A 27,956-nucleotide genomic window follows, 5' to 3' on the forward strand; every position below is an offset into this window, starting at 1 on the left:
ATCACCTTCGACCCGATCAAGTAAGACCTGAACTTATCAAAGGTGAACACGACAACCAACATTTCTTTTTCAGTTACCATGTAATTTAGCTGAGCATCATTAAACGTCCTACTTGAGTAGTAAATAGGGTGCATTACCTTATTCTTGCGCTGTCCCAACACGGCTCCCACAGCGTAGTCACTAGCATCACACATCAGTTCAAACGGTTACTCCCAGTCGGGAGCAATTATAATCGGTGATGTAACTAGCCGCTTCTTTAGTTCCTCAAAAGCCACCCTGCAATCATCAGAAAACACAAATGGGTTATCCTTTTTGAGCAACTTACAAAGGGGATTGGCGATCTTGGAAAAATCCTTGATGAATCGCCGGTAGAAGTCGGCGTGTCCCAGGAAGCTACGAATAGCCTTGACTGATATGGGATGTGGAAGTTTTTCTATCACGTCGACTTTGGCTCTGTCCACCTCAATCCCTTTACTCGACACTAAGTTCCCCAAGACGATTCCTTCTTGTACCATGAAGTGGCACTTCTCCCAATTCAACACTAGATTCGTCTCGATGCACCTCTTCAGTACACGGTTTAAATTTGCTAGGCATTCATCGAACGAATTTTCCACCACTGAAAAATCATCCATGAAGACCTCCATAATGTTTTCCACCATGTCTGTGAAAATGGCCATCATGCGCCGTTGGAATGTTGCAGGTGCATTAGAAAGACCAAATGGCATTCTCCTGAAGGCAAACACTCCGTAAGGGCAAGTAAATGAAGTCTTTTCCCTATCCTCCGGGGCAATAGAAATCTGGTTGTACCCTGAGTACCCATCCAGAAAATAGAAGTGTGACCTCCCTGCCAATCTATCTAACATCTGATCAATGAAAGGAAGTGGGAAGCGGTCCTTCCGGGTGGCTAGATTTAGCTTTCTATAATCCATGCAGATTGTCCAGCCTGTGACGGTTCTTGTAGAGATCAATTCGTTGGTATCATTCTTAACTACCGTTATGACACCCTTTTTAGGTACACATTGAACTGGGCTAACCCAGCTACTATCAGAAATTGGGAAAATGATTCCCGCATCTAACCACTTGATCACTTCTTTCTTCACCACCTCTTTCATATTGGGGTTCAACCTTCTTTGGTGTTCCCTGAAAGGTTTGTGTCCCTCTTCAAGTAAAATTTTGTGCATAAAGTATGCAGGGTTGATCCCCTTTATGTCTGCCATGGTCTACCCAATGGCAGTCTTACATTCCTTAAGTACCTACAAGAGTTGTTGAGCCAGTACATCTAACAAACTAGATGAGATAATAATAGGTAATGTGGAGACAGGTCCAAGAAACTCATACCTGAGATGGGTTGGCAATGGCTTTAACTCCAGCTTTGGTGGTTCTTCGATTGATGGCTTGGCTGGAGGAGTTTCTCTGTTTTCCAGGTGCAAGGGCTCAAATTCAAGAGTTCTATCCCAGAACCTTCTACCATCTAATGCCATCACCCATCAAGCCAGTTCTTCTCCCTTTACCTCATTGTCACGACCCAAAATCCCAACCTGGTCGTGATGGCGCCTCTCGTGAGGACAAGGCCAGCCAATCAACAAAACAGTACATCTCTTTATAATTACTTAGCAGGAATAAGTCTAAATCATGGGCAATATAATCTTAAATGCGAAATAAACGTGATAGAACAAGGAAAACCCTCCCAACTCAGCCCGAAATCGGGGTGTCACAAGTCATGAGCTACTACAGAGTTTACTAATATTTTATAAAGTCTGGAATTATCATAAATAACAAAGATAAGGGAGAAAACGGGGCTGCGGACGTCAACAGCTACCTCGTTACTCCTAGTCACCGCCTGGTCTGGAAAGAATCAGCGCTCAGGAGCGAACTCAGCTCTGCCTGTATCTGCACACATGGTGCAGGGAGTAATGTGAGTACTCCGACCCAGTGAGTAATAAAAATAAATAACGACTGAAAATATGAAAATCTCATAACGGCACAATATAGCGCTATCCCAAGCAGTAAAATCAGTTATACAGTAAAATAGTGAGTATCAGATAATTCTTCTTTTAAAACAGTAAAGACAAATAATTTCCACAGAAAGGATAAATCAAAAGCTTGCCACTCGGGCTCAATATGTAAATCTCAGTATAGTATCAGCCCCTCGGGCTCACTCCCAACTCACCAGCACACAACATCAGCCCCTCGGGCTCACTCCCAACTCAACACACACAAGCAACGGCCTCTCAGGCCCACTCCCAACTCACCTGGGTACCCTGTGCTCACTGAGGGTGTAATAGGGAGATCGGTTGAGCAGTAGCATCCTACAGCAGCATGCAACAGCGCACAACAACAGCAAGCAATACAGTCACATGGTAGTCCCAGCTACCAAAATTTCCCGAACTACATTGACCTGATTCCTGTTCAGCCCAGGATATGTAGGAAACCTCCGAAGCAAAGGTTCGGTCAAATCTTTTTCAAAAATGCTTCACACGGAGTATTCGGACGGGCAAAAATCGCTCGCTTTATCTTTGCGCGAAAACCCTTCGTGTCTCCGTGCAAAGAGGGGCAGCTGTAAGCACGTGATTTTTGCTTTACGGACATTCGCTCCAAAAGAAAATAAAAATAGTGACAAATGGCTTCGTTGTACAATTGTTCGAGTTTTCATGTGTTGTTAGTCACTTGTGGATCTGTCCATTCTTTTTTTTGCATTTAATCATTAACAAACAAAATACAAAATATATGTATTAGGATGGTTAAACCATAATTCGGTCAGTAAAAGAAAATTCAAAAAATATATATGTGCACCGTTCGCCCTAGGCTCTTAGCTAACCTACGTAAATATTTTTGTGATAATTGTGTTAAAATGTTGCATTGTTGTTTAATTCCGTTACCTTATTATTTGTTATTTTTATTTTGTTTAAAAGAAAAGAAAAAATAATAAGAAAGAAAACAAAAGCAAAAGAGTAGGGAAAATCGGTTTGGGCCAAGAAATGAAACAAAATAGGCCCAAGACCAGGACACAGATCCAGTCCAAACACAGGCTGCCCGGACACGTCCCAAACGACGTCGTATCAGCGCCTCAATCTGAGCCGTTGATTCATGGCAATCAAACGGTCCAATACAGCCCCTGCTAAGTCGAAACGACGTCGTTTCAGGCAAGTTAATCTGGGCCGTTCATTCCCATTGATCCAACGGATCCAGGCCTTCCTCTAAACCCGTCAACATGACCCGATCCAATCCCCTACCCGGTCATAACCCACTATCATCTCCCGAACGACGTCGTCCCTCCTCAATGGTTAGATCCTGGCCCTTGATCTCAATTGATCCAATGGCCAGGATCTAAACCCTCAATACATATATAAACCTAACCCCCTTACCCCACGCCCCAAGCCACACCCCCCCCTCGGCCACTATTCACCATCTTCCCCAGGCTCCCTTTCCTCTCAAACCCTAGCAGCCTAGGTTTCCCACCATAAGCCTGGCAACCACAGTTCCGATGACCACCAAAATAACACCCCCGATGCACCCGACCATCCTGAACACGAATCCACTAACCACAAGCCTCGAATCACTTCCGTTCGTCTCGAATCTTCGTTTGAAGATTTGAGTCGAACCTGGACCTATGCCAAACCACCCCATCTTCATGCTAGACACTCTCCTGACCTTCCTCGTGACCAAACCAAGCTTGGTTTGGTCCGAATCCACCCACAACTCCCAAAAATCCAGATCTGGAAATCCAGACTTCTGAAGCACATGCACCTGGGGAACCCGGCCAGTTTTGACATAGGTTTGAGGTCTAATAGACCTTAACCAAGGTGTTCTCATGTGAGAACACCCTGATTAAGGTTTGTTCGGCCTCAAAGGTTCGAAGTCGAGTTTGATTTGGGTCTGTTTGGTTTAAACATTTTGGTAAGTTTTCCGTTCTTTTGTTTTATTTCCAAATAAGTTGTCAGCATATCTCTTTGTGTTTGTTTGTTATTTTGTTACTTCTTCCAGATTTCTTTCATCTCTGTTAAAGACCCTTTATTTGGTCGATTGTCTTCTGTTTGTTCTGAATACACTCTGTGATAAACATGATCGTCAGTTAGATTAATCGTCAAAGGAACTAATTCATATAGGCCCAGTAATTTAATAAAAGTTGTCTGATACCCTTTAGGTCCCCGAACGTGTTGTTTATATGAGCGACTGATTATTACCTGCTATAATTAGTATAGTCGACTCGATAAATGTCGTCGATTAGTTTTCTATAACTAATGGATCGAAGGAGCTAGGAGTTTCACATAACTAATTAAACTCGGACACTGGCTGGATGACCTAGTAATGTTTGAAATGGTCTGTTGGCATTATAAAAATGACTAAAAGGGTTCAGTCTAGGCAGTCCTGAGTTCGAGTTTTCATCAGTGCAAAAATGCCCTAATGCTGCAATAGGCAGGGGCAGTAATAATCAAGGTTAACGGGGGTATTCTGGGGTGTTTAAAAAGAACAGAAGTAATTAGTTTAAGTGAGCTGACAAAAAGGGTACTAACTTAGGATTAAACTAATACCAATGGGGGAACAAGACACAAGGGTATGGGGGCTCAAAATGAATAAACAAATGAGCCCATAATTCTGGATTAAACAAAACCAGGCGTGGGGAATAAAGGGAGCTGACACCAAGCATGCTGAGCATGGGCTTAAAAGAGTATGGGCATTCTGCCAATTGGCAGGCAGGGCAGCTCAGCTGTAATGGTGCATTTGGCCTATAAATAGGCCATTTGATAACTAAAACAGGGGCTGAAGTTTAAGGGTCTTAGGCTGGACATTTTTGAGTCTGGAGAGAAAGAAAAAAAAAAACAAAAAGAAAATTTCAGAATATTGTAACAAAACACTGTCTGAAAACTGCTTAGGAGTTCAAGTTAGCCAAGCTGTCTTTGCTAATTGTTGTTGGTTATTTGCCGAGCTGTTTGTGATTGTTGAACTGCTGGTGCTGTTATATTGAATACTCTGGTTTTCTGTTGGTTCATCATTCTGTTTCTGGGACTGCTTGTTTGTTGCTCGACCACTTGTGAGCTTCATCATTGTGGCTGGTTGTTGTTGCTGTGTTGTTGGTGTTATCTGCTGTTGCTGTATTCACTGCATATTGCTTAGCTGATCATTCCTTTCTTCTTTGTCCTCCTTACCAGGTACACAATCGATACCACTAATGTAACTGAGAGTTCGAACATAAATGCAAAAGAGAGGACCTGCAGATTGTTTATATACACGTGGACTGTTGTGTTAAATGTCATGTAGTATATAGTAGTTACATTTTTGTTTGGATAATAGAAGTAGCCTACATGCTTAGTGTATCAATGCAGGTTAATGCATGCTAGTCATGTATGTGTGCTGTTAGGTGAAAAAAACATTCCCAGTGTAATAAGTTGTACCTTTAGACTTAGTCTGAGGGTGTAATATATTCTCTAATGTAAGCCAAATAGGAAAACTATCCACTTTAGTTAAAATTCTTTCTCCTTTTGCCAGATTGTCCCATATAAATTGATAAACTCATTTCACAGAACAAAGAATCAGTCCTAGGCCTCAATCTCATGAAGGCCGAGCCCAAATCGAAACAAATCAGTTAGGCCCATATCGAAAAAGGGGGCCTAAGTCTGGCCATCTCGCATGAGCTAGGTTTGGGCCCATAATTTTCGGCTAGTTATCCATAATCGCAGTCACATTTTATTATTCTGTAAAAGCATTTTAAATCCTGTTATAAGTAAACTCGCAATCATGTAATTAATTAGGACTGTCTACCGTTTTCAATTGATAGAGACGAACACGACAAGAAACGTAGTTGCTATAGGATATCCTTTTAAAATAAGAACGAGATGAGCCTCGATGAAAATAAACAAAACACGCAGATGCGGGGCCCTTGTTAAATGTAAATCATTGAAGCATTTAGTTTCCCGGACGGGTTGTTTAGCAAATCTCACAACCTTCCTAAAATGACAACACGTTAGTCTCTTTAGGATACGCTTTAATAAACTTTACCTTCTTAAACTCGGGTGCACATTTATGTGACCCAAATCCAAATCTCGACGGATTCGAAATGCCTCTCTAATCACGGGTACATTGACTGTGACGTGGTTCGAGATGCATGTCCATGACGTTGCAAATTCATTAGAAATAAAGAACGAGGTGAGCCTCGCCAAATAAAAATACAAATTGCGGGGCCCTCAATAAATATTGCTTTAAAAATTGTTTAGGCTTCGGGATGGACCGTTTAGTAAAATTCCACGGTCCTACCCAAAATAAATACGCTAGTCGCTTTAGGCGCGCCTTTAATAATTTAATTTCCTTAAACTCGGGTGCACATTGATGTGACCCAAATCCAAATCTCAACGGAGTCAAAGTGTGTCGACGACCACGGGTACATTGATTGTAACGCGGTTCGAGATACATTTTCACAACGTTGCAATTCTTGATAAAAACAGTAAATGATAAAAGCGGTTAAAAGTTAAATTTTGCACATAAGTTCACACTTGTATAAAATCAGATAATCAAGCCGAATATAACAGTTGAGCGACCGTGCTAGAACCACGGAACTCGGGAATGCCTAACACCTTCTCCCGGGTTAACAGAATTCCTTATCCGGATTTCTGGTACGCAGACCATAATATAGAGTCATTCTTTTCCTCGATTCGGGATTAAAATTGGTGACTTGGGACACCCTAAATCTCCCAAGTGGCGACTCTGAATAATTAAACCAATCCCGTTTCGATTGTCCTTTAATTGGAAAAAACTCCCCTGCGCCCCCGCGGGCGCGTAAAAAGGAGGTGTGACAGCTCTGGCGACTCTGCTGGGGATTTGGTGCCCAGAACCACTGGTTCAGGGTTAAGAATTCGAGCTTAAAATAATTGTTATTATTTGGCTTTATTTATTATCTGATTTTTACATGTTTGAGCCTAATGTGCTAAATGCTGCTTTTACCGCTTTGATATTATTTGGACTGTATATAAACTGTGCCGAAACCCTTCTCTTCTTACCTCCGGGGAGAAGCTCGCTGGTCGAGACTCCCTATTCTGTTAGTGTCAATACCCGAAATAAGAAAGAGGACGGATAAGTTACGAAGCCGGACGGCCTTTTGGTTCCCGGTAAGTTGCCCCTCCTCAACTCGAGTTGTCCGCTCGGGTACACTGTCTAGAACACTGACCCAGGTTTTTGAACCTAGTATAACAAAGCCACATGCCGGATCCCTAGTAGGAACGTTTATTTGCATCATGTGCATTTGACTTAGGGGACTCAACACAGGGGTTGGGTCCGTCTAGGACAAGCAACCTGAAAATAATAGACCATCTTTGGCATCCTATGTGCTACATGTTATATTTATTCAAGGGTGAATGAGTCATTTGGCGGACAAATGATATTTGCGGACAAATGACACTTCTTATCATGCTGATCACGTTAAATAAGAAAGTTGCACGATTTTTTATTAAGCATGCTATTATATTAATCAAAGCATGGGGAACATTTGTGGAATCCAAGAAGCCTTGGAATTCCCTATGTCCCCCACGCTTGCTTTTTGGGAAAGCACATGGGGAACATTTGTGGAATCCAAGAAGTCTTGGAATTCCCATATGTCCCCCACGCTTCATAGGTTGGGAAAAGCGCATGGGGAGCATTTGCGGAATCCAAGAAGTCTTGGAAATCGTTATGTCTCCCATGCCACATTTTTGAAAGAAATAATAAATATAAAAAATAAAATTACAAATAAAAACAAAGCATGAAAATTCAAAAAAGGATTTTGTATGTTGTCATCATTTTCCACATATAAGAAAATCGTGAAAAAAAGGAGAAAATAACAGCATAGAAGTCCTAGTAGAGTCGAAACTCTGACGAAATTTTGAAAATAAAAAATGTCTTGTTAGTTTGTTATATTGAAAGCAAAGGAAAAATAAAAAAAAAAAAAGAGGTCATCATTGTTCTGTCTGGTTTTTTAAAAAAATATTAAAGAAAATAGTTTGTTTTGCCATTAAATGAAAATGAAAAAGAGTTTGGTTTTTTTTTAAAAAAAAATGTTTTATTTTTATTTTATTTCGCTTGTCTATGAAAATGCCAGAAATAAAAATAAAAAGAGTCCGGCGTTGAATGTGATTTTATTATTTGTTCCAAAAATAAGTATATATATAATCCAAAAAAAAATTCAAAAGAAAGTTCAAAATTCAAAAAGATAAAATAGATAAATAAAAATCCGAAAATATTTTGATTCTTCTTTAGAAAATTCAAAATTCAAAAATATTTTCTTCTTTTCTTTAGAATAAAAAAAAAAAACGAAAATCCAAAAATATTAGTCTTTCTTTTAAAAAGAAAATCAATCAAAAAATAATATTTCCTTGCTTCTTTTAAAGTAGTTCTTTTAAACGGAAATTCAAAAAAAGAGTTAGTTCATCTGCTTATTATTATTTGCCTACTTATTCTTATTTGCCCGAACTACGCGGGTTTGATTCTCACCGGATGTGAGATACGTAGGCAACCCTCATCGGGTCCAACCCCACCGTTTTGCTAAAAAGCCAAAAAAAACAAATAATAATAATAATAACAAAAAATACATGTCAAATTTTAGTTTTTATCATAAAGAAGTCAGGTGACGCTGTTTTATCAAGACATAGCCGAATGTTCCCGAAAGGGACGCCGGAAGGCGGACTTTGCGTAAACAGCCACCTTTTAGGTCATGTTTTGGATTTGGTCCAATTGGCCCACACAGCCTTAAAAATCTTCGTCCCCGAGATGTTGAAAGGTCGTGCTTGCAATATTGAGTTTTCTAATTTGAAAAACGACAAAAGAGTCATAAATAAGTCAGGTGATGCTGTTTTGTCATAAAGAGCCGAATGTTCCCGAAAGGGACGCCGGAAGGCTGACTTGGCATAAACAGCCACCTTTGGGTCATTTTGAGATATGGACCCACACAGCCTTATAAATCTTCGTCCCCGAGGCGCTGAAGGGCCGTGTTTACAACGCCAAGTCTTTTATTGTAATTTTTAAAAGAAAAAAAATCAAAGAGTCAGCGGTCATGTGAATACCGTCTTTTGTCATAATAAGCCGAGCCAGCTTCGGCCGCGTCTTAAACCGTTCTTGCCGAAATAGCCTTAGAGTATCTTTCAGTTGTCGAAAGGTTATTTTCGTAAAAGAATGGACAAATTTGTAAAGTGTCATAAAATAATCCTCCCCGGCCTCAAAATTTATATGAAATTTGGAAGGGGCCACATTTGCAAAAAATAACCGTCTGGTTGCATTAGCAAATGGAAGAAGGAAGTTGGCCATTCTGTTTTTGAAGTTTGTAAAACTTTTGATTAAAATAGGCGGGTTGTTTGATTTTCAAGTTTGTAGGTCATCTTTGAAGCAATGTGTAATAGCAAATTTTGATAATGAAATTAAGTGACTCCGGAAGAATTTCTATGTGTCTTTACTTTAAGGCAGAACTACGCCTGGTCTGATTCACGCGGGGACGTGATACGTAGGCAATCCCCATAAGATTCGACCGCTTTTTAAATAAAGAAAAGAAAATGTAAATAAAATAAAAACGCGGGGTTTCGCATAATACTCTAAAAAAGAGACGAATGAACAAACCGGGATGACGCATGTGGTTTGAAGCAAAGCATGTAGAAACGGTCAACTGCCTAGGTGCATTGCATCCTCTATGTGTTATGATCAAATCTGTTAAGCTCTAACACTAACAAAGTTTGTTGTTGTCTGATACCAGACAGTTAGTTGTTAAAGAATTCTGGCAACACATTCATACCAAACCAGATCCAAAGGACCGGTAGCAACAAGCATGACCACTTCTGAGAATAGTAATGAGGAAGAAAGGCCGATGAGCCAGTTGCTAAAAGAGGCAATGGAAAAGATTGAGAGGATGGGACTGGAGATGCATGCCATGCAGCTAGCCCTGGCCAAAACGCAAAAGAGCCCTGAGACACTGGGACACGTACCGGAGTACCCTCACTCTGGCCCTTCCACAAGCCGCCCAAACCCCCTCTATCATCAAGAGAGAAGCCCTCATGATTCCCAAGCTCCACCACCCCACCAACCTCTCCCAACATCCAATATTCCCATTTTTGTGGGACCTGCATCAGCCCCTTTGCAGCGAACGACCAGTGAGCCATTGTTTCAGGCTCACGATACACAGTACTATCCCCCTGAGCCTACATTCCACGCACCGGAACCACAGGTTTACAATCCCCATTTGGAAGTACCGGCAGAGGTTGAGAAGCCTGTTAAGGCCCCAGAACAGGATGAAGTGTTAAGAAAGTTCAAAAGCCTGGAGCAATCCTTCAGAAACTTGCACGGGCTGGGCAATCAAGTCAGCGTGGCATACAAAGATCTGTGCCCTTTCCCAGATGTCCAACTCCCGGCTGGGTTCAAGATGCCCAAGTTTGATTTATATGAAGGGCACGGTGATCCCATGGCACATTTGCGGGGGTTCTGTAGCAAAATGAGAGGGGCAGGAGGCAAGGATGAGCTTTTGATAGCTTACTTCGGCCAAAGTCTGAGCGGATCTGCGCTGGAATGGTATACCAGGCAGGATTTCAGCAGGTGGTACACGTGGGATGATCTGGCACAGGCTTTTGCAGGTCATTTCCAGTACAATCTAGAGATAGTCCCTGACCGTCTCACGTTATTGAGGACTGGGAAGAAACCCGGGGAAAGTTTTCGCGAGTTCGGGTTCCGTTGGAGAGAACAAGCAGCTAGGGTCGATCCTCCCATGAGAGAGGGAGAAATGGTAGACTACTTTTTGCAGACATTGGATCCAACCTACTTTGGTCACTTGGTGACAACGGTTGGAAAATCTTTCAACGAGGTAGTCAAAATAGGGGTCATGATAGAAGAAGGTTTGAGGTCGGACAAGATCTTAAACTATTCGGCACTTAAGGCCACGACCCAGGCTATTCAAAGCGGCACGGGAGGTGCGCTAAGAAGAAAGAAAGAAGAGGTTGCCACGATCGAGGCAGGCAGTTGGTCCAGGGCTGGCAGGCCACACTACAACCAACCCAGGCCTCACAGGTCAAACTATCCATACAACCCACCACAAAATTTCTATCCACCTCGAGAACCACATTGTTCCGTACACCAAGCCCAGGTATACACTCAGCCTCCGGTTCGCCCACAATGGCGCGCACCGGCTCCCCAGAACATATATGCACCACCACAAAACACTTACCCTCCACCAAGGGCATATAGAAATCCTTCAGGGGCAGGTTTCCGGGGAAATCCAGATGCCAGAAATGACAGGTTGCGGAAGCAAAGAACCTTCACCGAACTGGGAGAAACCTACACCGCTGTGTTCCACAAGCTGCGGCAATTGGGTTTGGTTAGTCCCGTCCATACTCGGGAACCAAATCCCCCGCCTCAGAATTTGGATCGTTCAATCAGTTGTGAATACTGTTCAGGGATGCCCGGGCACGATACCGAGAAGTGTTGGAAGTTAAGGCATGCCATACAGGATCTTATTGACACCAATAAGATCGAGGTCCAGACACCGGAGACTCCTAACATCAACCAAAATCCACTGCCAGCGCACCACGAAGCTCACATGATTGAGTTGGTGTGTGAGGGAGGTGAATTAAGAAAACCCTCACAAACAGTGATGATGATCCAAGCTGCCCCAAAAGAAGTCTTAACCAGGGGAGGAACAAATGCACAGTCGCAGGGAGAAGGTGTCAAGCCGGTAGTATTATGGGGGAAGAACCCGTCCGTCATAGCAAGCAAACCCGAGCCAAGCAAGTTGGTAATACCAGGGATCCTGCCCACACCGGCGGTCGTGTTGATAGGGGTATGTAGAGAACGGGTAACCATAAAGCCGGTGGTCCAACTGCCAATGCTTGACAGCAGGGCTGTCCCCTGGAAATATGAAAAAGCAGTGGTAACGTACCAAGGAAAACAGGTGGAAGAAGTCAGTTGTGAAGCGCAAGGGCTGACTCGATCAGGTCGATGTTTTGCTCCGATGGAGTTAAGGAAAACCAACCCAGTGGCAACCAAGAAGCCAGTGTCAGAAGAAGAGGCCGAAGACTTCCTGAGGAAGATGAAAGTGCAAGACTATTCTGTGGTTGAGCAGCTGAGAAAAACACCTGCCCAGATCTCACTATTGTCATTACTCCTCCATTCCGAGGAACATCGCCGAGCCCTGTTAAAAATATTGAACGAGGCCCATGTACCCAGTGAGATTTCTGTAAACCACCTGGAAACCATTGCCAGCAAGATTTTCGAGGTGAACAGAGTGACATTCTCAGATGATGACCTGCCGGTGGAAGGTACAGAGCACAACAAAGCTCTATACCTAGCTGTCAAATGTGAAGACTCGGTGGTAACCCGAGTATTAGTGGATAACGGCTCAAGCGCCAATATTTGTCCATTATCCACCCTGGACCAGTTAAAGATTGACCGTGGAAGAATCCGGGAGAATAGCATCTGTGTCCGAGGGTTTGACGGAAACGGAACAGCCACTGTGGGGGATGTTGTACTTGAACTAACCATTGGCCCGGTCCTGTTTACCATGGAATTCCAGGTATTGGACGCCACGGTATCTTACAATTTGCTGTTAGGACGACCTTGGATTCATGCAGCTAAAGCGGTGCCTTCCACCCTACATCAGGCAGTGAAGTTCGAGTGGGAAAGACAAGAGGTCGTGTTGCACGGTGAGGATACAACATGCACCATGGGCGGAACCATTGTGCCTTTCATAGAGACCACTGATGACAAGGGTCCTTGGGTCTACCAGATTCTCGATACAGGGTCGGCCAACAAAATCTCTGAAGGAGAAATCATCCCGCACCTTAGGGTAGCTGCCGCGACAGTCATGATGGTATCGGAGATGCTGGGTAATGGGTTTGTGCCGGGAAAAGGCCTGGGAGTTGAACTTCAAGGGATAGTCCAACCTGTCTCCCTTCCTAAAAATCTGGAAACTTTCGGGTTGGGGTTCAAACCAACCCCAGCAGACAGGAAGCAAGCGCGAAAAATGAAGAAGAGGGTCTGGTTTCTGCCTAAACCAGTACCACGACTCTCGAGGTCTTTTGTTAAAGCTAGTGCCAAGGGGTCAGCGATCCCAAAGATTCAAGGACCTTTGATCGGCATAAATGAAGACCTGAATCAGAGTTTTGAGAGACTATTCGCGGATGTCAGTGTGGTGGAAGCTGGAGAGGGTTCCAGCAGGGCAGAGATACAATTTGTGGGGCCTGAGGCCAAGACCAACAATTGGACGGTTACTCCTCTTCCTGTCCGAGGGGAGTCTTGGTAGTAGGCTTTGATTAATGTTTTGTTTGTTTGTTTGTTTGATCGGATTATTCAAGGGTGTAATCCCAATTTTACTTTCGTTTTGTAAAAGTGTGAACCCTTTTTATCCTGCAAATTTAATAAAGTTCTTTTCTTTTGTCCCATTTTAATTTCTGGTTTTGTTCTTTTTCTTTCTGAACAGTTCTCTTTTTACTGGTCCTAATGACATGGCATGCACAGCGGATCTTCGACCTAGTCTAATAAATCAATCTGAATCTGACTCAACAATGCAAGAGGTCGTTTGTGATAATGAATCCGAATGTGACGAAGGAGAAGCCTTCGAAGAAATAAATCGAGAACTGTGCCAATTTGAAGAGAAACCCAAGCCTAACCTAAATGACACTGAGGCTGTGAACCTAGGAGACGCTGATATCATCCAAGAGACCAAAATTAGCATCCACATTGAGCCAAATGTCAAAGCAGAATTGATCGAAACTCTCAGGGAATTCAAAGATGTTTTTGCATGGTCATATGATGATATGCCTGGATTGAGCACCAATTTAGTGGTTCACAAATTGCCCACTGACCCGGCATGCCCTCCGGTCAAGCAAAAACTAAGGAAATTTAAAACAGAAATGAGTGTAAAGATCAAAGAAGAAGTGATCAAGCAATTACAATCGAAGGTCATTCGGGTCACTCGGTATCCCGAATGGTTGGCCAATGTGGTACCAGTCCCAAAGAAGGATGGAAAAATCAGGGTGTGCGTCGACTACCGCAACCTCAACAAAGCAAGTCCCAAGGACAATTTCCCGTTACCCAACATTCATATCCTGATCGATAATTGCGCTGGGCGCGAGATCGGATCCTTTGTGGATTGCTATGCGGGTTATCATCAGATCCTAATGGATGAGGAGGATGCTGAGAAGACAGCATTTATTACGCCATGGGGAACCTACTGCTATCGGGTAATGCCGTTCGGTTTAAAGAACGCTGGGGCAACGTACATGCGAGCAATGACTGCTGTGTTTCATGACATGATACACAAAGAAATAGAGGTGTACGTCGATGATGTGATCATCAAATCTTGGCGTCAGGAGGACCATGTGGCAGACCTAAGGAGATTTTTCCAAAGACTCCGGAGGTATGATATCAAGCTTAACCCGGCCAAATGCGCATTCGGGGTTCCATCAGGAAAGTTGCTAGGATTCATCGTCAGTCGACGGGGGATTGAGTTAGACCCATCCAAAATTGAATCCATCCGAGATTTGCCACCGCCAAGGAACAAAACAGAGGTAATGAGTTTGCTGGGTAGACTCAATTACATCAGCAGGTTCATCGCTCAACTCACAGCAACTTGTGAGCCCATATTTCGGCTACTGAGAAAGGATGCTGCAGAAGGTTGGACGACAGAGTGTCAAGAGGCTTTCGACCAAATCAAAGGGTATCTGTCTAATCCACCCGTGTTGGTCCCGCCTAAGCCCGGGAAACCCCTAATCCTTTACCTGACAGTCTTGGAAAATTCATTTGGTTGTGTACTGGGGCAACATGATGACACAGGAAGGAAGGAGCAGGCCATCTACTATCTTAGCAAGAAATTCACAGTGCATGAGGTCAAGTACACTCAACTCGAGAAAACATGCTGCGCCCTGACTTGGGTAGCTCAGAAGTTGAAGCACTACCTGTCCTCATATACTACTTATCTCATATCCCGCTTGGACCCATTGAAGTATATCTTTCAGAAACCTATGCCCACGGGAAGGTTGGCAAAGTGGCAAATTCTGCTCACAGAGTTTGATATCATCTACGTAACAAGGACGGCCATGAAAGCCCAGGCACTAGCAGACCATTTGGCAGAGAATCCCGTTGACGAAAAATACGAGCCTTTAAGAACGTATTTTCCTGACGAAGAGGTGATGCATACAAATGAGTTGGAATTACCCGAGGAACCGGGTTGGAAGCTTTTCTTTGATGGAGCGGCAAATGCAAAAGGGGTGGGAATAGGGGCAGTACTCATCTCTGAAACAGGACGGCATTATCCTGTTACGGCCCAACTGCGCTTCTATTGCACTAACAATATGGCCGAATATGAGGCTTGCATTCTGGGTCTGCGCTTGGCTGCTGACATGGATGTCCAAGACGTCTTGGTCTTGGGAGACTCGGACCTCTTGGTACATCAAATTCAGGGTGAATGGGAAACACGAGATCTGAAGCTCATACCATACCGACAATGCTTGCATGATCTGAGCAAGCAATTTCGATCGGTGAAGTTCAAACACATCCCGAGAGTTCACAATGAGGTTGCAGATGCTTTAGCCACCTTAGCATCAATGCTGCACCACCCTGACAAAATGTATGTTGATCCTCTGCATATCCAAGTCCGTGATCAGCACGCCTACTGCAATACCATAGAAGAAGAAGCAGATGGCGAACCCTGGTTTCATGATATCAAGGAATATCTCAAAATGGGGATATATCCAGAACATGCCTCTGGAGACCAAAAAAGAGCCCTTCGGCGTTTGTCGAATGGTTTCTTCCTCAGTGGAGGAGTATTGTACAAAAGAACCCCGGATTTGGGGTTGTTGAGATGCATAGATGCCGGGCAGGCAACGACGGTTATGGCGGAAGTACATGCCGGAGTTTGTGGGCCACACATGAGCGGATATGTATTGGCAAGAAAGATCCTTCGAACAGGGTGTTATTGGCTAACCATGGAACACGACTGTATCACTTTCGTAAGGAAATGCCATAAGTGCCAGATACATGGAGATTTGATTCATTCTCCGCCAACAGAGTTACATACGATGTCAGCACCCTGGCCGTTTGTAGCATGGGGCATGGATGTCATTGGGCCCATCGAGCCAGCAGCGTCCAACGGTCATAGGTTCATTCTAGTGACCATTGATTACTTCACCAAATGGGTGGAGGCTAAAACCTTCAAATCGGTAACCAAGAAGGCGGTGGTGGACTTTGTTCACTCCCATATCATCTGCAGATTTGGGATCCCAAAAGTGATCATTACGGATAACGGCGCGAATCTTAATAGCAGCCTGATGAGAGAGGTGTGCCAACAATTCAAGATTACACACCGCAATTCCACCCCATATCGTCCCAAGGCGAATGGAGCAGTCGAAGCAGCCAATAAGAATATCAAGAAGATACTACGAAAAATGGTGGAAGGGTCCAGACAATGGCACGAGAAATTACCCTTTGCTTTGTTGGGGTACCGCACTACCGTCCGGACCTCCATAGGCACAACTCCTTATTTGTTGGTGTATGGAACTGAGGCCGTGATACCAACGGAGGTCGAAATTCCATCCCTCCGAATTGTCGCTGAAGCCGGGATTGATGATGATGAATGGGTAAAAGCTCGATTGGAACAGTTGAGCCTGATAGATGAGAAAAGATTGGCAGCAGTGTGCCATGGTCAACTGTATCAGAAGAGAATGGCAAGAGCATATAACAAGAAGGTGCGCCCCAGGAAGTTTGAGGTAGGGCAGCAGGTGTTAAAGAAGATCCTCCCACATCAGGTCGAAGCAAAAGGCAAATTCGCCCCAAATTGGCAAGGGCCTTATATCGTGACCAGAGTATTGTCCAACGGCGCTCTGTGTTTGACAGATATCGAAGGTAGATGTGTCGACATGGCTATCAATTCAGATGCAGTCAAGAGATATTATGCGTAATTTCTTTAATTATGGCAATTTTTGGTTTATTTGTTTGTATTTGGCATTTGATGGATAATGAGATGACGGAGGCAATTCTTTCTTCTATCCAAACACTGTTTAACCCTTGCTTCCCCCTTTGAGCCTTAAGTAATCCTTTCATACCCCTCTTTTGGAATCACTAATGGAAAGGACATGAAAAAAAAAAAAAAAAGAAAAAGAAGAAGAAAAAGAAGATGAAATCATAAAGAAATACAAAACCGTGGGAACTACGTTTGACCTGATTCCTCAAAGAGGATACGTAGGCGCCTCACGGCTCGGTCATAGTATGCATCATAATAAATATAGGATGCATAATGTACATAGTATGCATAATAGACACAGCGTGCGTAATGCACGTAGCACAACATAAAAGTAAAAAATAAATAAATTCCCCAAGCAAGAAAACTGGGGCAGAAGTTATGTTTTAAGTTCCAACAAAGGTTTGATTCCAAAAGTTGTAGCACATCACCCTCCAAGTTGTTTTCAGCCTTCCTTCAATCCCACACCAAAACCAACATCGACATCCAAAAGACCTCCCGATCAATGTTCGAGAGATGCCAAATCCGGCAAATAAGGCCGAGAATGATACACCGATCCCCAGCAAAGAAAAGGATCGTAAGACTGGGAATGAGTTGATAGTCAAAAGAATCTCCAGAAGAGAGGATCATATCTACAACACCCCGATTCCTCGAAAAGAAATAAAATGAGAGAGTCTCATCGGTGAAAACCTTCACAGGCACCGAGAGGCGATGTAAGATGAGGGAAATGAAATGAGAGAGTCTTATTGGTGAAAACCTTCACAGGCACCATAAGGCGCCGGGAGATGAGAGAAAAGAGAGAGTCTCATTAGTGAAAACCCCTCGAAGGGCACTATGAGGCGACAAGATAGAGCAGCGAAACCTACCACATTCGCAACAAGATGAACATCCATTTATCATCCCCAGCAAGTCAGCCCGTCGGACAAATCAATTGATACAAATAGACTGGGTCGGGAATCTATGGTGCATGTCATGATCACGGGGACCAGTTGTGTCATCCAGATAAGTTCTTTTGATTGTCTTCTCCCACAAAAGATTGGTTCAGAAAGATTTTCTCTTTTCCATATCTTTATTTTCTTTTCCTAAAAAAGTGTTCTTTAAAGGATTTTTCAAAGCTTACTACCAGAAACCGAAGGGAAATTCACCCAATGCAGGGTAATACAAACAGTCTTAAAAGGCCGGCCCCAGGCGATGCAGGGACTGTGCTCGGAAATGTTGGAAGAAGTAAGCTCCAAAGGGAGTGGTTTCGGGAGTTAGAAGCAGACTCCCACATCATGTGTTTTAAAAGAAAGCAGAAAAGGGGATAAATTGAAAACCATATCCCCAGCAGGCTAGAGATCCCCAACAGGCAACTTTGCCTGCCAACCAATTATGGGGACAAAGAGCAAGAAAAGGGGAAGAGAGAAAAATGGCTCGCCAGAAAGGCACCCTCTACCCCCACGATTAAAACTGACTAAAACCTTTTGTCTTTTGCAGGAGAGCAAAGAATTGATGACGGCAACAAGATGCAATGCCATGGAAGTTACCAAAAACCGGGGCAGAAAATTTTCTGCCGATTGTCGAAATTTTCTCGGAAGAACGGGGAAACAATTGGAATACATTTAAGCTCTAGGTCGCCCACCAGTATAATGCGGGAATACATTTAAGTTCTAGGTCGCCCACCAGTATAATGCGGGAATACATTTAAGTTCTAGGTCGCCCACCAGTATAATGCGGGAATACATTTAAGTTCTAGGTCGCCCACCAGTATAATGCGGGAATACATTTAAGTTCTAGGTCGCCCACCAGTATAATGCGGGAATACATTTAAGTTCTAGGTCGCCCACCAGTATAATGCGGGAATACTTTTAAGTTCTAGGTCGCCCACCAGTATAATGCGGGAATACTTTTAAGTTCTAGGTCGCCCACCAGTATAATGCGGGAATACATTTAAGTTCTAGGTCGCCCACCAGTATAATGCGGGAATACTTTTAAGTTCTAGGTCGCCCACCAGTATAATGCGGGAATACTTTTAAGTTCTAGGTCGCCCACCAGTATAATGCGGGAATACATTTAAGTTCTAGGTCGCCCACCAGTATAATGCGGGAATACATTTAAGTTCTAGGTCGCCCACCAGTATAATGCGGGAATACTTTTAAGTTCTAGGTCGCCCACCAGTATAATGCGGGAATACATTTAAGTTCTAGGTCGCCCACCAGTATAATGCGGGAATACTTTTAAGTTCTAGGTCGCCCACCAGTATAATGCGGGAATACTTTTAAGTTCTAGGTCGCCCACCAGTATAATGCGGGAATACATTTAAGTTCTAGGTCGCCCACCAGTATAATGCGGGAATACATTTAAGTTCTAGGTCGCCCACCAGTATAATGCGGGAATACTTTTAAGTTCTAGGTCGCCCACCAGTATAATGCGGGAATACTTTTAAGTTCTAGGTCGCCCACCAGTATAATGCGGGAATACATTTAAGTTCTAGGTCGCCCACCAGTATAATGCGGGAATACTTTTAAGTTCTAGGTCGCCCACCAGTATAATGCGGGAATACTTTTTCTAGGTCGCCCACCAGTATAACGCGGGAATACTTTTAAGTTCTAGGTCGCCCACCAGTATAATGCGGGAATACTTTTAAGTTCTAGGTCGCCCACCAGTATAATGCGGGAATACATTTAAGTTCTAGGTCGCCCACCAGTATAATGCGGGAATACTTTTAAGTTCTAGGTCGCCCACCAGTATAATGCGGGAATACTTTTTCTAGGTCGCCCACCAGTATAACGCGGGAATACATTTAAGTTCTAGGTCGCCCACCAGTATAATGCGGGAATACATTCAGCTCTAGATTTTGGAATCAGTCACCCCACCTGAAGACGGAAGGTTACGACAGAGATCCCCAAACGGGAAACAATAAAATCCTCAGCACCAAGAAGCAGACAACTGCAAAAGCAAGCGCACATTCAAAGGGAAGAAGGAACGCGTCTCAAAAGAGCAGTTTGGGAACGCTATGGCATGCCCAACATAACAATTCTGATGAAAAGCCATACCACTGAGGAAACCATTGAAAGATTTAAAGAAGAAAGTCGTATCCCCAGCGGGTCAAGCAAAGTGACGAAAACTGGCATTCAAACGTCAGCGAAGGATCAGCATCATCTCCAAGTTCACAAAATACAGGCGTCAGAGGAAAGCATTAGCCGACAAGAAAGCAAGACAACAAGAACAAGTGGGAGATAGATGAGACCTCATACTCTAGCTTAACTTCTTGTTTTTCCTTTTAGAGCAATGTAATAGGGAGATCGGTTGAGCAGTAGCATCCTACAGCAGCATGCAACAGCGCACAACAACAGCAAGCAATACAGTCACATGGTAGTCCCAGCTACCAAAATTTCCCGAACTACATTGACCTGATTCCTGTTCAGCCCAGGATATGTAGGAAACCTCCGAAGCAAAGGTTCGGTCAAATCTTTTTCAAAAATGCTTCACACGGAGTATTCGGACGGGCAAAAATCGCTCGCTTTATCTTTGCGCGAAAACCCTTCGTGTCTCCGTGCAAAGAGGGGCAGCTGTAAGCACGTGATTTTTGCTTTACGGACATTCGCTCCAAAAGAAAATAAAAATAGTGACAAATGGCTTCGTTGTACAATTGTTCGAGTTTTCATGTGTTGTTAGTCACTTGTGGATCTGTCCATTCTTTTTTTTGCATTTAATCATTAACAAACAAAATACAAAATATATGTATTAGGATGGTTAAACCATAATTCGGTCAGTAAAAGAAAATTCAAAAAATATATATGTGCACCGTTCGCCCTAGGCTCTTAGCTAACCTACGTAAATATTTTTGTGATAATTGTGTTAAAATGTTGCATTGTTGTTTAATTCCGTTACCTTATTATTTGTTATTTTTATTTTGTTTAAAAGAAAAGAAAAAATAATAAGAAAGAAAACAAAAGCAAAAGAGTAGGGAAAATCGGTTTGGGCCAAGAAATGAAACAAAATAGGCCCAAGACCAGGACACAGATCCAGTCCAAACACAGGCTGCCCGGACACGTCCCAAACGACGTCGTATCAGCGCCTCAATCTGAGCCGTTGATTCATGGCAATCAAACGGTCCAATACAGCCCCTGCTAAGTCGAAACGACGTCGTTTCAGGCAAGTTAATCTGGGCCGTTCATTCCCATTGATCCAACGGATCCAGGCCTTCCTCTAAACCCGTCAACATGACCCGATCCAATCCCCTACCCGGTCATAACCCACTATCATCTCCCGAACGACGTCGTCCCTCCTCAATGGTTAGATCCTGGCCCTTGATCTCAATTGATCCAATGGCCAGGATCTAAACCCTCAATACATATATAAACCTAACCCCCTTACCCCACGCCCCAAGCCACACCCCCCCCTCGGCCACTATTCACCATCTTCCCCAGGCTCCCTTTCCTCTCAAACCCTAGCAGCCTAGGTTTCCCACCATAAGCCTGGCAACCACAGTTCCGATGACCACCAAAATAACACCCCCGATGCACCCGACCATCCTGAACACGAATCCACTAACCACAAGCCTCGAATCACTTCCGTTCGTCTCGAATCTTCGTTTGAAGATTTGAGTCGAACCTGGACCTATGCCAAACCACCCCATCTTCATGCTAGACACTCTCCTGACCTTCCTCGTGACCAAACCAAGCTTGGTTTGGTCCGAATCCACCCACAACTCCCAAAAATCCAGATCTGGAAATCCAGACTTCTGAAGCACATGCACCTGGGGAACCCGGCCAGTTTTGACATAGGTTTGAGGTCTAATAGACCTTAACCAAGGTGTTCTCATGTGAGAACACCCTGATTAAGGTTTGTTCGGCCTCAAAGGTTCGAAGTCGAGTTTGATTTGGGTCTGTTTGGTTTAAACATTTTGGTAAGTTTTCCGTTCTTTTGTTTTATTTCCAAATAAGTTGTCAGCATATCTCTTTGTGTTTGTTTGTTATTTTGTTACTTCTTCCAGATTTCTTTCATCTCTGTTAAAGACCCTTTATTTGGTCGATTGTCTTCTGTTTGTTCTGAATACACTCTGTGATAAACATGATCGTCAGTTAGATTAATCGTCAAAGGAACTAATTCATATAGGCCCAGTAATTTAATAAAAGTTGTCTGATACCCTTTAGGTCCCCGAACGTGTTGTTTATATGAGCGACTGATTATTACCTGCTATAATTAGTATAGTCGACTCGATAAATGTCGTCGATTAGTTTTCTATAACTAATGGATCGAAGGAGCTAGGAGTTTCACATAACTAATTAAACTCGGACACTGGCTGGATGACCTAGTAATGTTTGAAATGGTCTGTTGGCATTATAAAAATGACTAAAAGGGTTCAGTCTAGGCAGTCCTGAGTTCGAGTTTTCATCAGTGCAAAAATGCCCTAATGCTGCAATAGGCAGGGGCAGTAATAATCAAGGTTAACGGGGGTATTCTGGGGTGTTTAAAAAGAACAGAAGTAATTAGTTTAAGTGAGCTGACAAAAAGGGTACTAACTTAGGATTAAACTAATACCAATGGGGGAACAAGACACAAGGGTATGGGGGCTCAAAATGAATAAACAAATGAGCCCATAATTCTGGATTAAACAAAACCAGGCGTGGGGAATAAAGGGAGCTGACACCAAGCATGCTGAGCATGGGCTTAAAAGAGTATGGGCATTCTGCCAATTGGCAGGCAGGGCAGCTCAGCTGTAATGGTGCATTTGGCCTATAAATAGGCCATTTGATAACTAAAACAGGGGCTGAAGTTTAAGGGTCTTAGGCTGGACATTTTTGAGTCTGGAGAGAAAGAAAAAAAAAAACAAAAAGAAAATTTCAGAATATTGTAACAAAACACTGTCTGAAAACTGCTTAGGAGTTCAAGTTAGCCAAGCTGTCTTTGCTAATTGTTGTTGGTTATTTGCCGAGCTGTTTGTGATTGTTGAACTGCTGGTGCTGTTATATTGAATACTCTGGTTTTCTGTTGGTTCATCATTCTGTTTCTGGGACTGCTTGTTTGTTGCTCGACCACTTGTGAGCTTCATCATTGTGGCTGGTTGTTGTTGCTGTGTTGTTGGTGTTATCTGCTGTTGCTGTATTCACTGCATATTGCTTAGCTGATCATTCCTTTCTTCTTTGTCCTCCTTACCAGGTACACAATCGATACCACTAATGTAACTGAGAGTTCGAACATAAATGCAAAAGAGAGGACCTGCAGATTGTTTATATACACGTGGACTGTTGTGTTAAATGTCATGTAGTATATAGTAGTTACATTTTTGTTTGGATAATAGAAGTAGCCTACATGCTTAGTGTATCAATGCAGGTTAATGCATGCTAGTCATGTATGTGTGCTGTTAGGTGAAAAAAACATTCCCAGTGTAATAAGTTGTACCTTTAGACTTAGTCTGAGGGTGTAATATATTCTCTAATGTAAGCCAAATAGGAAAACTATCCACTTTAGTTAAAATTCTTTCTCCTTTTGCCAGATTGTCCCATATAAATTGATAAACTCATTTCACAGAACAAAGAATCAGTCCTAGGCCTCAATCTCATGAAGGCCGAGCCCAAATCGAAACAAATCAGTTAGGCCCATATCGAAAAAGGGGGCCTAAGTCTGGCCATCTCGCATGAGCTAGGTTTGGGCCCATAATTTTCGGCTAGTTATCCATAATCGCAGTCACATTTTATTATTCTGTAAAAGCATTTTAAATCCTGTTATAAGTAAACTCGCAATCATGTAATTAATTAGGACTGTCTACCGTTTTCAATTGATAGAGACGAACACGACAAGAAACGTAGTTGCTATAGGATATCCTTTTAAAATAAGAACGAGATGAGCCTCGATGAAAATAAACAAAACACGCAGATGCGGGGCCCTTGTTAAATGTAAATCATTGAAGCATTTAGTTTCCCGGACGGGTTGTTTAGCAAATCTCACAACCTTCCTAAAATGACAACACGTTAGTCTCTTTAGGATACGCTTTAATAAACTTTACCTTCTTAAACTCGGGTGCACATTTATGTGACCCAAATCCAAATCTCGACGGATTCGAAATGCCTCTCTAATCACGGGTACATTGACTGTGACGTGGTTCGAGATGCATGTCCATGACGTTGCAAATTCATTAGAAATAAAGAACGAGGTGAGCCTCGCCAAATAAAAATACAAATTGCGGGGCCCTCAATAAATATTGCTTTAAAAATTGTTTAGGCTTCGGGATGGACCGTTTAGTAAAATTCCACGGTCCTACCCAAAATAAATACGCTAGTCGCTTTAGGCGCGCCTTTAATAATTTAATTTCCTTAAACTCGGGTGCACATTGATGTGACCCAAATCCAAATCTCAACGGAGTCAAAGTGTGTCGACGACCACGGGTACATTGATTGTAACGCGGTTCGAGATACATTTTCACAACGTTGCAATTCTTGATAAAAACAGTAAATGATAAAAGCGGTTAAAAGTTAAATTTTGCACATAAGTTCACACTTGTATAAAATCAGATAATCAAGCCGAATATAACAGTTGAGCGACCGTGCTAGAACCACGGAACTCGGGAATGCCTAACACCTTCTCCCGGGTTAACAGAATTCCTTATCCGGATTTCTGGTACGCAGACCATAATATAGAGTCATTCTTTTCCTCGATTCGGGATTAAAATTGGTGACTTGGGACACCCTAAATCTCCCAAGTGGCGACTCTGAATAATTAAACCAATCCCGTTTCGATTGTCCTTTAATTGGAAAAAACTCCCCTGCGCCCCCGCGGGCGCGTAAAAAGGAGGTGTGACAATGTAAATTCACAAAAGATTTCAGATAATTGGCACGAAGCCTAAATATTGCAATAAGCCCAATCATAGTGAAAAACAATAAATCTCTATCAATTATGCGGTAAAAATACCAACTGGGATGGACCAAGTCACAATCCCCAATTGTAAATGACATCGCGCTCGTCATACAACGCGTGTCTCATCTCAACATAGCAGTATGTTGTGCAATCCGGGGTTTCAAACCCTCAGTGCATCATTTAAAGTCATTACTCACCTCGAACCGGTGAAATCTATAGCTTGCGATGCCTTTGCCCCTCAAATCAGCCTCCACACACGTTGAATCTAACCAAAATCAGAGCGAATACATCACAATATGCTAAGGAAACAATACCCAATCGAAAATACTCGAAAAACGTTAAAAATCACGAAGTTGGCAAAACCCGAGCCCCGGACTCACTTCTCGAAAAATTACGAAAGTCACATCACCGGATTCATCGTCTCGCCACGAGTCCGTACATATAAAATTTACCAAAATCGGAGTTCAAATGACCCCTCAAATCTTCAAATCTTATTTTCAAATCCCTAGGTCCAAAATTCCCAATTTACACCTCAAAAACATGTAATCTAGTCGGATTATTCGATGATAATTCAATATTATGGAGTAGGAATAATCACAAGTGATTTACCTCAAGATTTCTCATGATTTCTTGCTCAAAAATCGCCCCAAACCGTGTTATTTCGCAAGAAAATAGGTAAAAAAACGAGCAGAAACGCAACAGCTTTTAATAAGCAAATCTGGTCGCTAAAGACCCAAATCTGGTCGCTAAAGGTGCTAATCTGGTCGCTAAAAGTGTCACACCAGACCTGATGTACCAGCACTCTTTAATTTCACTAAAAAAGGCTCTAAATCCTTCATACGAACTTGGAATTAGACGATTCTTGTTCCTATGAGTTACAAATAATAATACAAACACAACCCTTCAATCGAAACTCAATTCGGAGCTCATTTGCCCAGTGCGATATCCATTTCGCTCGTTAAACAATTACTCATGTTTCGCGTCAAAAACCCAATCACGACTTGATGAAATTAGACCAAAATTTCTAGATCAGTCCTATAATTCATTATCAAAATTCTGAAAGTCTCGGAATCAAATTTGGATCTTTAGAACTAAACGGGAACCTTTAGATCATTACATTTATGCTCAAAACGGCAAAAATCTTCCAAAAAGTCTTCCAAATTTGTCTGAGCCTCATGGGATCCCAACAAAGTATACTAACAAGTCCCATAATATGACACAAACTTAGTTGTTTCTTCGAATCACCAAAAACAACGCAAAAATACTAAATTCACCTCGGATTCAAGCCTATGAACTTTGAAACTTCTAATTTTCACATCCGATGTCGAAACACATCAAAACTAGTCCAAATGATCTCAAATTTTGCAGACAAGTCCAAAATGACATAACGAAGCTACAGAAACTCTCGGAATTCCATTCCAAGCCTTGGATCAAAATCTTACCTATCAACCGGAATTCGCCAAAATACTAACTTTGCCGATTCAAGCTTGATTCTACACCGGTCATCACAAAATATTCCGGACACACTCCTAAGTCCCAAATCACCTAACAAAGCTATCCGAACCATAAAATTTGTATTTCGAGCGCTCTAACACATAATTCAATATCCGGTTAACTTTTCCAACTTAAGCTTCCTTAAAAGAGACTAAGTGTCTCAAACCTTACAAAAATCATTAAGGAATGACTTCAAATTTTGCACACAAGTCACATTCGACATTATGGACTTGCCCTAACTTTCGGAATCGCATTCCGACCCCGATATCAAAATTTCCACTTCCGATCGAATTTTCTCAAAAACCTTCAAATTTCTATATTTAGCCAAACGGCTCCAAAATGACCTACGGACCTCCGAATTCACTTCCGATCACGCTCCCAAATCTAGAATCACCATACGGAGCTACTCCCAGTCTCGGAATTCCAAACGGACATCAATAACACTGAAATGCATTTTAAGCCAAACTGATGCAATTTCTTCTAAAATGCTATCTTCCACAATAGGCGCTAAAACGCTCCCGGGTTATCCAAAACCCGATCCGGGCATAAGCCCAAGTCCGAAATCATCATACAAACCAGCTGGAACCTTCGGATCCCAATTCCGAGGTCGTTTACTCAAAATTCCAATCCTAGTTCATTTCTTCAATTTTAAGCTTTCAAAATGAGAATTTCCATTTAGATTTGACTCCAAACTTCCTGAATTTTAATTCTGACCATACACACAAGTCAATATACCTGAGATGAAGCTGCTCATGGCCTTAAACTGCTGAATGACACGCTGGAGCTCAAAATGACCGATTGGGTCGTTACACTCATCTAAATTCATTAAACACGCAGCGAGGGGGTCTTCAATAGTCAGCAGTTCATCATCGGTCTCTACGATTACATCCATGGCATCAATAAAAGAGCAATTGGAAAATTCACTTGGTCGCCTCATAGATTTCTGCACATTGAATGTTATCTCTTCATCGTTCAACCTCATCTTTAACTCCCCAGTTTCATAATCAATTAAAGCTCTACCCGTGGCCAGGAACGGTCTTCCCAAAATTATGGGAATCTCTTCATCCACTTTACAGTATAAGATTACAAAATCTATAGGGAACACAAATTTCCCTAACTGAATCAACACATCATCCAGAATACCAGAGGGTCGCTTTACCGTCCTGTCAGTCAGCTGCAACAACATAGAGGTGGGTCTAGCTCTTCCAATACCCAGTCTCTTATAAATTTCTAGGGGAATAAGATTAATGCCGGCCCCTAGATCACACAGTTCTTTAGCAAAGGCAAAATCACCAATAGTGCATGGGATTGTAAAGCTCCCTCGGTCAGACAGCTTTTTCGCAATTGGTTTAGTTACCACTGTACTCAGGTCTGAGTAAGAGTAACTGTGGCCAAGTCTTGGAAATCAAATTTTCGGGACATTAAGTCCTTCATCATTTTTGCATACCCAGGCATCTCTTTCAAAGCATCAATCAAGGGAATATTTACCTGGATTTGTTTTAGCATCTCCAAAAACTTCTTGTATTACTCCTCTTTTTGGTACTTAACTAGCCTCTGAGGAAACGGTGCAGGAGGTCTCTTCTTTCCAATCATTTGGCTTCGATCTTTATCAGCTGCCACATCAACCACTGGTTCTTGTGCTGTCTCAGCTTCTTTCTCGGTCTCCATTTAA

General features: G+C 42.7%; 1 protein-coding gene across 1 annotated transcript; it reads right to left on the minus strand.

Annotated features, from left to right (window-relative positions):
- Positions 1–1,253: 1,253 nt before the first annotated feature.
- LOC104221328 (uncharacterized) lies at positions 1,254–27,952 on the minus strand. Its single transcript, XM_070157593.1, has 3 exons — positions 27,813–27,952; positions 27,020–27,669; positions 1,254–1,471 (listed from the first exon to the last, which is right to left on the minus strand). The coding sequence occupies exons 1-3, from the start codon at positions 27,950–27,952 to the stop codon at positions 1,254–1,256; spliced, it is 1,008 nt and encodes a 335-aa protein (XP_070013694.1).
- Between the last annotated feature and the right edge of the window lie 4 nt (positions 27,953–27,956).

The sequence above is a fragment of the Nicotiana sylvestris genome, chromosome 1 (genome assembly GCF_000393655.2).
Source record: "Nicotiana sylvestris chromosome 1, ASM39365v2, whole genome shotgun sequence".
NCBI lineage: Eukaryota > Viridiplantae > Streptophyta > Magnoliopsida > Solanales > Solanaceae > Nicotiana > Nicotiana sylvestris.